The 13,232-nt window shown below is 40.8% G+C and overlaps 1 protein-coding gene across 2 annotated transcripts in view; it reads left to right on the forward strand.

Moving 5' to 3' along the window:
- The first annotated feature begins 985 nt into the window (after positions 1-985).
- Positions 986-13,232, forward strand: part of RELN (reelin) — a 466,847-nt gene continuing 454,600 nt past the window's right edge. For both annotated transcript variants that reach the window (XM_063099074.1, XM_063099073.1), the window contains exon 1: positions 986-1,211. In XM_063099074.1, coding sequence (XP_062955144.1) covers positions 986-1,211 — 226 coding nt within the window. The remainder of the gene's footprint in view (positions 1,212-13,232) is intronic.

The raw sequence follows: 13,232 nt of genomic DNA on the forward strand, positions 1-13,232 counted from the left end.
CAGCACAAATCACCATTTCCAGGCACCACTCGAAGCTGCCAATTGCACTTTCGCTTAATCTCATTTTAAATCCGGCTGCAGATGAGGCTCTGTCGCCGCGGCGAGGAGCCGGGCGGGGCAACGGGAGGGACGCGAGGCCTGGAGGGGACGGGAGCTCAGGGGCCCGCACGGTCCCGGGGCGCGGCGGACCCCCAGAACAAGTGCGGGCCATCCGGGCTGCGACACTGCGGGCCCCGAAGGGCGCAGGGCGCAGCCGGTGCAAACAAAGAAGCCGGTGGCAGCGCCAGCGCCCTTCCCCGCCGCCTCTCTCCTTCCCTCGCGCATCCTCCCAGGAAAAAGAGGGACTCTGAGGGCCAAAGGGGCTGGCCTTCACCTCTCGCTCCTTCGGACAGCCGGGCGGGAGGTCCCTCTCTCCGGAGCTTTTACCTCCCTCACTGTAGATTCGCGGGCTCCGCAGCCCCCGACAGCGCCTCCCGCCCGCGCCCGAGCTCGCGCCCCTCCCCGCGCCCCGGGTGCGAACTGGGCGCGGGCCCGGACTCCAGGGGGGGCATGCGCCGCGCGCCGAGCGAGCCCGAGAGGGCGGGGGCCGGGCGGGCGCGCGCGGGGGCGGGGGAGCGGCCGGGACACGTGTGGCGGCGGCGGGGGGGACTCGGCGCCCGGGGCTTTAAGAAGGTGTGGAGGGGGGCGGGCGCTTTCCCAGGCCTGGCCGAGGGGCGTCGCGCAGAGACGGCGGCGGCGCACGGCGGCGGCGGACAACGCGCTCTCGGCGCCCGCAGTCCCGGCCCCACGCGCCCGCGGCCCAAAGTAACTTTGGGAGCCGCCGTCTCCCGCGGAACTTCCCGGCGGGGCCCCGCTCCCGAGCCCGCTCTGCTCCGGTCCTCCGCCTTCTCGCCTCGCCTTCCCTCCGCGTGGCTCCTCCGTCCCGGCGTCTCCAAAACTGAATGAGCGAGCGGCGCGCAGAGCGCGCGGCGGCGGCGGCGGCGGCATGGAGCGCAGTTGCTGGGCCCCGCGGACTGTCCTCCTGGCGCTGTTGCTGGGGGCGACGCTGAGGGCGCGCGCGGCGGTGGGCTATTACCCCCGCTTTTCGCCCTTCTTTTTCCTGTGCACCCACCACGGGGAGCTGGAAGGGGATGGGGAGCAGGGCGAGGTGCTCATTTCCCTGCACATTGCGGGCAACCCCACCTACTACGTACCGGGACAAGAATACCATGGTAGGTACCTCAGCATCTCCGTTCTCGCCGCCGCTCCGGTGCGCCCGCGAGCGCAGCTTTTTACCCCTTTCCTTCTTACAAGGGCCATTTAAAGCAAGGACCGTGACAACCCGTGCCCGAACGTTGCACTCTGCCCAGGGAGAGAAAACAAAGTTAGTGGAGAACGGAGTCACGAGTTGGGATTTCTTCCCAACCCCCCGCACAACTCCCCTCACGCATCTCCTCGTAATGAGCTGGTGCTTGTGCTAAACGCCTGAGAATTCGTGGGGGCTGGGGTCCCCCCGCCCCGTTCTTGCAGCTGGCACGTTAAACGTACCCGTGCATCTTGTTTCTTTAACCCCATTACTTGGGTTTCAGACCTTTGTCCTGCTCCCGGTTCCCCCTGTTGGGTGCCTGGTGGCGCTGGGGCTGTCACTGGGTTTTGCGGTCGGGCTGGTGACAGATTGAAGCGCCCCGATCCGTGGCAGCCCCGCGCCGCCCGCCAGCCGCAAAGTTCCCGCTGCTCACCAGCCAGGAGTCCCTCTCATTTCATTCAGTGTCAGACAGCCCTCCTGAAATGAAGCGGCTGCTTCCAGCTCGCTAGTCTTTTTAAAGAGTCGTTTAAAATGTCAGTAATTGGTGATTTTTCTGGTTCCTCTCTTAATTTAAACATGGTGCTTGTTGTTAGAATTATCATCGTGATGTTTATTAATGAGTTTGTCTTTTATCTACATAGCTTCAATTTCCAGGTTGAGGCTGAAAGCCCCTTATAATTTAAGAGTACCTTTTAAAAAGGGATCATTATGCAGTCCTTCATCAAAATTAAACATTACTGAAGAAGTAAAATTTAGCTCCAAGAAATATAATTTTATGTAGTGCATGTATTTTTAATATTTTAAGCTAGTAAATTGAGCATGTGGAAAAATAAAAACATTGTGTATTTTCTGTATTTCTACCAGGACTTCTGAACATTTCAGTTCTATGGATCTTTTAAGCAGTGAAAGGCACTATTTAATTAGAATTTGAACGCAAAAATATTTATACCCAACCAAATAGATACTGTTGTCTAGTAAGCTGTGTTATAGTTTCTGTCTTTAATAGGCTAATGATTATTGTTATGGCAGGATATAATCCGTGGGCTCTGGCATTTAAGATAGATAAGCATATAAAAATTAAGAATACTTAAGAGTTTTCTATTTTTTAAAAAAACCTTTATATCTGCTCTAAAATATTTAGCCTAATAAATGCTTCGTAGAGGTTTAAAACAGTGCTTTTACAACTTCCTTGTGGCATGGTGGCAGCCTTGTCTGTAAAACAGGAGTCTAATTTGGTGGAATTTTAGAATTGATTTTGGAAAATTAACATTCTGCAACCAGTCCCTTCTTTAATAAAAGTGCTTATTGCACTCTGTTCCCAAGAACAGTCTGGTGCTTTTCTGAGGTCGTGAGAATCTTTGAACAGAAGGACCAGCCAATATGATGGCAACCCAGACCTAACTCAAAGACTGACTGATTGAGCCCATCACTCAGGCTGACCCTTAGCAAAGGTTTTGCTGGTTATTAGCTCCAAGTGAGAGAGCTGGATAAGCGAACCAAGGCTGGTCTAAAAGGTACGATTGTCAGGTTGTGATGGAAGACCATGTGATGATACAAAATCTTTTAAATTTTTTTCTGTTTCCCACATCCTTTGTAAGGTGCTGGCATAAAAAACTTAAATATAAACACCAGAATATGATATAGCCTTTGTTTTGCTGTAAAGTTAGCTTGACACTGACCATACTCATGTCCCTAAGTCTGAAAAGGAGTGGAGGAGCGTAATACTTCAAATTGGACATTAGGAGGAAAAAGGTCCTAATTTCCACCTCTTTTCTGCCACCAGAAAAAGAGAGAAATTTTATTATGTAAATTCTGACAGGTCAAATTATTATAAGTTTTGAGAATAATGTCAGATTTTAAATTCTTGTTACGTGTTTTATCAAACAGTTAGATTTTGGAACTAGCCATAGCTACGGGCCTTCAGTAAGAGATTTTCCTGTATAATGTTCTATAGGTAGAAGAAATGTTTAGAAATGAAATGATGCTTATAGATGTCTCTTTTCCTTTTAGACTTTTGAAAATTAATTGAAAAATTAATTATATAACATCTGGAAGAATTGAACTGCCTTTGGGAAAACTTAACCTAATACTCCCTTGTGGTTGGTTCATTTTGATACATGACCAAAATGGAAGGTCATTTGGCCCAAAAGTCTCCTTAAGCTGAGAAACCTGTAAAATGTTAGCTTGAGGCTTTATTTCTAACCTTCTAAATCTTTAAAATGGAGCAGTTATGTCATGAAAAATCAGTCTTACCTACGACTTACATTGAACTCAGCATTTGGATGAATGGTGTTTGGGTGCAGAGCTGATGGTTGTGACTTTTTTGCCCAAAAGAATGCACCTAATACAGAACATTACTGTAGATCAGTTGGCTGCCCTCTGACACTTGGGCTGTGTGACAGAGCTCAGAATGTTTTCACATTCACTGGAGAGGCCAGTGTCAGTCTAGGAAAAAAGTGGTTCAAAATTATGGATGTGTTGTATTTATTTAAAGATTTCTATCAAAAATCTTGGACAAAAAGACAAAATATCGTGCTAAAGAATTTGAAGCGGGCAGATCTAACAGAATTGTCACAGATTTTCAACATTAACTAGTATAGTTTTTCTATATACTACTTAATGCAGTATTGGCAACTCTATAAGTAGTGCATGGTTACATCTAATGGGCTCCAAACTCTTAATTAAGTGGTGTCATTCAGTATCTCTGTTGTCATCTTTCTATATCTTTTAAACTCTGTTGTCTTGTGACTCTCTTGAAATGGCGTTGTTTTTCCATGAGTACACCTCAGTGTAGAAGCTCAGCAAAAAGATGTCTCATATACATCATGTTGAAATAGAAAGGTCTCAGGGTCAGGACATTTAAAAATATTTTTTTTCTAAAATTTTTGCACAAATCCTAAGATATGGTCAGTTTTCTCAAATGTGATTTCCAGGCTGCAAACCTGGAATTTTTTTGTAGAAAGAAGCAAATGATGGGAAAATAGGAAACAGAAACCTGGATAGTCTAGTCAGGTAGCCATTTCTCTTTTCCAGCCACGCCCTGCGATTCACTGCTTCTTCTCCTAGGGACCAGGGCAGTATAGTGACACATGTTAAGGTTGGATTAAAGTCTGCACCCTCCCTCTCTCATGATAATCCCTCTTCCTCACCCACACCCCTCAGGTGTCTACCTACCAGTTTTGTTTGCAACTCCTCTCCTCACCCCCCAATTTATAGTGAATGTAACTTGTCAGTGTTAAAGTCTCCCACAATTTTACCTACAACTGTTGAAAGACGTTTTCCCCCTTTTACTTAAAATAACTTTGGCATCACTGCTGAGCAGACAGATAATATATTTTGGGATAGAAAGACTTTTAGATACCCCTGAAATCATGTCAGTAAGGACCTGCCCATTCACAAGATTGGTTTTACTCATTCACTGTCAGAAAGGGGAGGTCAGCCATTAGAAAAAGCATCGTATATGAAAGCTGAGCATAGGCAAATGAATACCCCAAATACTTGAGCTTTGGTGAGACAATTTACCTTAATTTTAAATGTTATTATGGTGTTCCATTAACAGTGAGAAATATACTCTAAAATGTCGACTAAGGGAAAAACAAAACAAAACAAATTGGTGATACGGCATGATACTTTGAGAAGGAGATTTTATTGTATTTTGTAAATTAAGCACCACTGTCGGTGGTTCTTTCAAGTGACACTTCCACTCCATTATTTTTTAAATCATATTGTGGGGTGGGCAGGAAAATCAAGTTCCTACTGCTAAAACTGAACATATACCCATAAAAAGGTATAATCAGGATAAAGTATTGAGGGCACTTTCTTATAACAATTGCCAGTATTACTGTTATTGATCCAGATGTTCTGAAATCAACCGGTTGCCATTTAACAATTACTGTGCAAAGGGAGTTCAGTGTAATGACCTTTCAAATATAGAAATATGTCAGACATAATTTCTGGAAATACAGTCTCAATTTAATTCTTTTCAAAGGAATTATTATTTGAATTTAAGTAATTTCCTATTGCTAAAGTAACACTGTTGTCGATCAGGTGTGTGGTCATTTATCCTTTATATGTCTCAGATTCTGGAGTCAGCGTATTTAAATTCTCGGAATCAGTTTTCAAATGCAATTTATAAGTGAATTGCAGCTGTGTCCTGTTTATATATGACTATGAAAATTGGACATTTTAAAGCATTTTGTTCTGTTGTCTCTTGTTTCATCTTATTCTTTACAATTTATTCCAAACATATTTTACTGATATGGTTCAGATTGTTTCCTAAGTCATATAAATCTTGCTTCATGTAATTTATATTCCCTATGTGAATTTCCATTCCAATCTTAAACTAAAAAATCAGGTCTTTAGAAACATAATTCAAAACATCTCACTTAGGTAGACATTCTTACTTCATTCATAACACTACATTCCTAGAAGTTATTTAATTAGAATATTTTTCTCCAATTTTTGTGAATCTTTAAACTATTATTTTTATTTTCATTAAATGTTAAAGAATAAAACAGGAAAGTTGTATCATTGTAGTCATGTTGAGTATATTTTTTACAGAACTATATTATTCCAATAAATTTTTCTTTTCATCTTTAAAAAGAGTGTGATAGATATTTTAACAAGATTTAAATCAATATTATTGACTCAAAGTTTTCATAAATTACTTTTATTCAAACTTGGTCAACTTTATAGAGTGAGCAGGGAGCCTTACATCATCAGTTATGTAGGATAGGTTGCATATTAAACCATAATTGTTTTTCTGATTATTTCAAATGATACTTTGAAAATTTAATTATATCTTTAATCTTCACAAATAGTTGCTGATGCGATTACCCGTTTATTTCAAATAGCCTTTAATTCGAAAAGCATAAATAAATCGGCCAGTACTTTTTGAACATTTGCATTTTAAAAGACTTGAATATGTACTCACACAAAAATATAAAGTTCTTTATGTCATATAGCAGTAAAAAACATGGATAACACTACACAGTCGGGAAACGAAGCAAGGCAAAGTGCATTAGGTTCAAATGGGCTGGTTCACTGTGAACAGAGAGAAGTGGTTTGGAATATGTCTAAGTAATAACAGAACACACATAAAAAGGGAAATTCATTCCTCTATATATTTTGGTTTGAAGAAACATTGACGTGATTAATCCACGCCGCCACCTTATTTTAGAGTCATTTAAAACATAACCAAACTGTATCATTTCAATCTCATCAACTTTAAGCAAAGAAGTTTTTAAAGCACATTTGTAGAAATTGGAATTGAATTTTCAAATATGAGCATCCCATGATGACTGTTCAAACACAGGAATGATGTATTTAAAAAAAAATTCCTGGCTCTCAGGACATTAGAATGAGGTGATCTCACTTTGGTGTCAATTGTGTGGCTCAGAGAGTAATTTTCACCGCGGTCACCTGCCATGCCCATCTCATTAAAGGCAGAGCTTCTGAAGGGTTGAACGCAGTGCATATGGGTTAACCAATTATTTTTAAAATGTGTGCTTCTCTAAATCTATACATTTTTCCGCCTTTTTAATCCTAACCCCTGTAGGACTCAGCTATAGCAAATGGACTTGAGGTTGTGTGTCTAGGCTGGGTGGGTGGGGGTGGAATTGGTACAAATATACAAATGTGGATTTGTAGTATAAGGCAGCCCTAATAACTCAAAAAACAAAGCTAAGGCAATTAGATAGCTTTGAATGCCACAAAGTGATAGTTGTAGGAACTGTTTCCAAAGTAAATGTTTAAAAACCAGGTTATCTTTTAATGCTAAATCAGCTTTCCTTAGAAAAAATAAAACCTTATCTTGAAAACAAAATAATATCTTATTGATTAAAGGACTTTTCAAAACAATGGGAGTGCTGAGGAATGTTCCAAATAGCGCTGGTTATTGAGGTCCTCTGGTGCCCACAAACCAAGTGACCTGAGAAGGGTGATAATAATTTTCCAGTAAGTACTACCCTCAGCTCAGCATCATCTCTCTCTGCCTTTCCTGCTCTGTTCCCCTCTCCTTCCATCTGTATCTCTCCTGCTCTCTCTTCGTCCCTCTCCTTCTCCTCCTACATTTACTTATTACCTCTCCTCTTTTGTTCTTTCCATTCCATTTCACTGGTCCTTGCTTTCCCTCTCTTCTTCCTTTCTCCTTTCTGCTTCACAAGTCTGTTCCTTTCCCCTTTTAGATTCTTTATCTTTTTCTTTCTTCCCTTCAGGTTTCTCTTGTCACCATCTCTACTTTTCTCTTCTCTAACTGCGTATAATATGAAAAATATCAGTGCATTTATATCAGCTGTTACATTCATTGGCTACTTGCACTAATAGAAGTGGGTAAATAGTAGACTTGTACATTGCTACCTTAAAAAATCAGTTTTATCTCTCCATGAGCTATATTTTCCCTTTTTAAAAAATTATGGGTTAGTTATTCCTAATATGAAAGTAGTTTCCTCCTCCTATACTGTAAAATCTCTTAGAGCTTTCAAGCCTATAGTTGTTTAATTCTGAGTTAGCTGCTTTCTCCTCTGTCAGTTATGTGGTCAAATTACAGTATCTGAAATTTGTCCACAGAAACACGTATGTATACCAAGTAAAAGTGTTCTAAGAATAGAAAATTGCACATTGAATTAATCTGAATCCAAAAGGCAACTCAATTTGGAGATGTCTTGAACGCTCGAGTGCTCTGAAAAGCTTCTAGTAAATTACGGAAGGCCTGTATTCATCATCACCTCAAGCTAACTCATTGACTGGCTGATCTCACTGACGAAGCTCATATTTGCAGTTGCCTAGCTACCAAGATAGTGATGCCACCTTTTCAGGGACCTGGCACTCACCAAACAGACCAAAAAAGGGAGTTAGCATTGTGTAAGGCAAAGAACACTAGAAGAGAAGTCAAGAAAAGAGGTGTGTTGCTTTGAGGTAAGTCCCATAGTCTTTCTTGAACAGAACTGGTTTTATTGTTTTGTATCACATAAGCTCTAATGTCTGTTGCAGCTCAAAAATTCAGAGATTCCATGGCTGAGAACTCATACTTATTACACTGAAAAGTCCAGACAGGCACAATAATGTAGTGGAAATAGTTCAAGCTTTTGCAGCAGAGAGAGCCCTGTGTGTGTCTTGCTTTGCCACATATTAGCTGTGTGCCTTCAGCAAGTTATGTATCTTCTCTGTATTAGTCCCTTTCTGTTGCTTATAACAAAATACCTGAAACTGTGTAATTAATAAACAACAGAGGTTTATTTGGCTTATGATTCTGGGACAGCTGCATCTGGCATAGGCCTCAGGCTGCTTCTACTTATGGTGGAGAACGGCAGGGCAGCCAGCGGGTGCAAGACCACATGGCAAGAGGAAGCCAGAAAGGGAGGGGAGGCGCCAGGGTCCTTTTAACAGCAAGCTCTCTTGGGAACTAGTAGAGTGAGAACTCACTACTCCCGATCCCCAGAGAAGGCATGAATCTGTTCATGAGGGATCTGCCTCCTTGACCCAAACACCTCCCAACAATGCCACATTGGAGATCAGATTTCAACATGGGCTTTGAGGGACAATATATCCAAACTATGTCACTCTCAGAGCCTCAGTCTCCTCATTTCTAATGAAAAAGTAATAATATCTGTATTTCAGAGTTGCAGTTATTAAACTGGACAATGTACATAAAGCACCTGACACATGGTGGTTGCTTACGACATAGCAGTTATTGTCATCTGATAAATCGCCCAACTTGGGATAAGGATGACATATACAAATAAGAGCTATTTACCCATGCCTGTTCATTTTAAGCCTGTCAACATGTGGCACATTTCAAGGGAAATCCTAGATTGAGTATATTGGTGAGGGTCACAAAAGTAGAAAAAAAAATCAACTTATCACCAAATATGTATGATTTGAAAGTACTTCCCAGCCAGAATAAATATATAACTAGCCAACAGTGAAAATTGGTTTAATTAGTATAGTTTCAGTCCAACTTTTGTAAATTTAGCCAATTCCTAAGTCATCTTTCCTATTCCTAAACTGAGCATTTTTCCTGATGGTTTTGACAACCAAAATTTTGTGTGTTTAGGTGGTAGTCTAAGAAAGATTTCAAGGTAAGTAAGTATAGACATCTGTTTAATATATTTTGTCAAATCCTGTAACACATATGTCTACAACCCATGTAATATAATTTTAAAATACAAAACTATATCAGCAAAATTAGAACTGAGAGAGATTAATGTTGATAGTAGACTCGTAGTTTGCCAGGCCCTCAGGGACTGGCTGGAGAAACTTAAGTTCACAAGTGATTGGGTGGCGAACTGGAAGGCTAGTTCATTTACAATAAAAAATAGACTTATTGGGATAAAGGCATTGGCTGACCAGTGCATTCTGTCTGTCCACTCTAGCAAAATTTATATGGATATTCAAATGACTATAAGTAGATTGTTTGGAAGTCTGAGGTTAGATGATCTCAATGGCAGATTCCAGAACGTATGAAAGTTTCTCTGTCCAACTCATATCAGCTGGTCTAGTTGGCATATTCTTTCTTAGATAGTGGTAGAGTAAGATTGCCTTGTTTCTAGACTCCATAATGGCTCATTTTGTGTCATACATTGATTGTTGTCTATCCAGTTATCACTAGGACTTTCTTTCTTACTAATTTATTTTGTTCAGATCAACTATGTGTCCAATTAAAAACACTTATCTCCAAAAAAACCACAGAAAACAAAACAAAAGAAAACCCCTCACCTCCAAGGCTCCCTTACAGCTCCATGTAATTCAGTGATATGAAGTGGAAGTCTACTGCTTATGGTCTTTAGGAAGATTCTTGATAAAATTGATAAAAGGAATTTTTTTTTAAAAAAGACTCAGCAGGTACTTGCTTTTTGCCCTACCCTTTTCTTTTTCTTGTAGCCAAGAGTTGGTCCAGCAATCTTTTGACCTTGACGATAATAGCCATAGGCTAAGGATGGTGGATCAGAAGTTTAGAGGGAGCCTAGGTCTTTATTTATATCCTTAGGCAGCACATCTGTATCATTCCTGAGATAATTTCTGGACTTCTTGTATCACGAGAAAAATCACTCCTATTACTGTCATGTTTCTGTTACTTGCAACAGAAAGTAATCCTAATTAATATGGATTTCTTCTAAACACACATATGACCCAGTTAACATTCTCTTTTAGATCAGTCACAGTTTTTGTATCAAGTTTTGAATTGCTCTGGTCCTCCCGTAGAATTGTTTTTGGTAACTTGATGGAACTAAGATGTTTCCTAAGACACTTTTGATGATATGTTTTTGAAATATCCCTTAAGGCACACTACTTCTGCAGGTGACAAAGATAGTGCATTTTATAGTAACTTTTCTAGTCATGCTTTGAGGAGATAACCTGTGCCTGACCTCTAGTTTCTGTAGTTTCTTATATACTGACAATTTATGCTTGTTAGTTTCCTTCACTGAACTTTATTTCCTGACACTCCTATCTCTTTAAAATGCAGTGTCACTGCTGTGGATTGATTGAATTGTGTCTCCCGAAGTTCATATGTCAGAAACTTAATTCCCACTGTAACTGTTGAGGGTTGGAAGTCCTATTATGGTGATTGAAAGATGATGCCTTGAAGAGGTGATTAGATTGTAGGACCATGCTGTAGTGAATGGATTAATAATGGTGGTCATGAGCGTGGTTCTGAGAGCTTTAAAAAGAGAACATTTGAGGGCCAGCCCCTTGGCTCCCTTGGGAGAGTGCAGTGCTGATAGCGCCGAGGCCACAGGTTCGGATCCTATATAGGGATGGCCGTGCGCTCACTGGTTGAGCGTGGTGCGGACGACGCCAAGTCAAGGGTTGTGATCCCCTTACCGGTCCAAAAAAAAAAATAGAGAGAACATTTGAGAGTCTCTTTCTCTGTGCTCCACCATTTCTGCCATATGAGACCCCTGGGTCACTGTCATCACCACCAAGACCCTCACCAGATGTGTTGCCTGTACTGTGGGCTTCCCAGCCTCTGAAACTGTAAGCAATAAATTTCCCAGTTCTGTGTATTCTGTTATAAGCAATAGAAATGGACTAATACAGTCACCCTATATAAATCATGTTTACATTTAAAATGCCTAGATGGGAGACATGGTTGTGAATGTGAGCTGTGCCCCAATCTTAACCTTGTTTGTTATATCTGTCTCAGCCTCTAGGACCAAATCCAAGTTTGTCATTTCTCTTGCTTGTTACATATTGACAGAGGAAATAGACATCTCAGTTTTACCTTCAGAGATATGTAACCTTTTAGTTTAGGCCACCTTTGTTATGAATGTTGAGATATCCTGTGGTCATAGCTCCAGTTCTATTCACACTTCCTTTTCATGTTTTAACAGTTCCTGCATTCTCATCCAGCAAAAATGTTATATATGCAGTGTTTGTGAGGGAGGAATATAAGGAAATTAGTTGGTTCTAGGCTTTAGAAAAATTGGGTTCACATTCCCATTCCAAGCACTGATACTATCTGGGAAAAGGCAACTCAAGGACTCCTAATAAATTAATTACAACAGTGACAATAGCAAACCCTAAAGTAGCAGTTACTGTGTGCCAGACAGTTATCTAAATGCCTACGGACATTGATTCGGGTAATTCTCACAAAAACCTCATAAGGCAGATACTATTATCTCCATTTTACAGATGCAGAAACTGAGTCACTGACAGGTAAGTGTTTTGTCCAAGACTGCAAAGTTACTATGCTGGAGTTCTCAGTTCATCTTGCTTCAGAATCCATTCTTTCAACCAGTATGCATTTCTTTTTAGAAATGATGATTATTTCAGGAAAGGGAAAATTATAAGAAGTAATAAAAGACATTTCAAGAAAGAGAAAACATGGAAAAGTCAAAGCTAATTTTGTCATTTAAAATAAAGGTTGTTGCTATCCATGCCAAACAAAGCTGGAATTTCATTGGCTATCCGTAATTCTTTGACTAGACATTGTCTTCTAGATAAACTACAAATCAAAGATATGATCTAGTATATTATCAGCCTGAGAGAATTAACATGCCTTCAAAGTGTGATGACAAATGAAGGTACAAAAAAAGTGATTTACAATTTTTGTTCAAATTTATTTTTAACATTTTGATAATTTAATTTTTACTAAGATTTTAAAGTAAATAGGAAATTTCTTCTCTGACTCACTAATGGAGCTTAAGTAGGACCTGAATACAAGAGGAAAACTTTAAATTTAGGTAGAGAGGGACAATTTAAAAGATTTTCATTGAAGTTCATCTATTTGGAATATATTCAATATATTAATATTCAATAAAACATATACAATATGTGTATCTGTAATATATTTGTTCAGCTGTTTGTAATATGTTATCAGTCTGCAGGTACAGCTGTGAAACTGAGTGATATGACACACAATGAAAGTCTCTGGTGACAACCCAGAGTCTTCTACAATGTCTGACCTGCTCACTGCTCAAAGTGCTGCTCCTCCAGTGATATCAAAAGCAGTGGGATAAAATTTGATTTGAACTTGCCTTTGTGGAGTTATTTTTCATACATGGATCAGATCTTTAAAAAATTACTTTCTGTTGAGCTCATTTGAATGAGAAAAAAGGAGCAACTGCTGAGCATCCTCTCCTCCTCTTGCCTCCAAATAATTCACCTCCTGCCGTGGAGGACAGAGTTCAGCTCTAGACTTCACGGCAACCAGGCGAGGAGTGACACATGAGGGATGGCAAGGCTGCCGACATCTAGTGACGAGAAGCAGGGTCTGCCCTTCTCTTATACTTCCATCAGCACACGAATGTTTCCTGATTTGTCACCGTTATAGTTCATCCCAAAGTTTGCCATCGGGTCTGAACCGAGATCCACTAACCCCTGGTAGAAGTTAAATCAGAAGGTGGAAGACAGATTCAGACTGAGAGCTTCCTGTTTGGAACCCACAGAGGTTCTCAGACATCCTGAGGGTAGGCTCATGTTTTCACTAGGAGAGAAATATTTGCTT

This window comes from Cynocephalus volans, chromosome 6 (genome assembly GCF_027409185.1).
Source record: "Cynocephalus volans isolate mCynVol1 chromosome 6, mCynVol1.pri, whole genome shotgun sequence".
Taxonomy (NCBI): domain Eukaryota; kingdom Metazoa; phylum Chordata; class Mammalia; order Dermoptera; family Cynocephalidae; genus Cynocephalus; species Cynocephalus volans.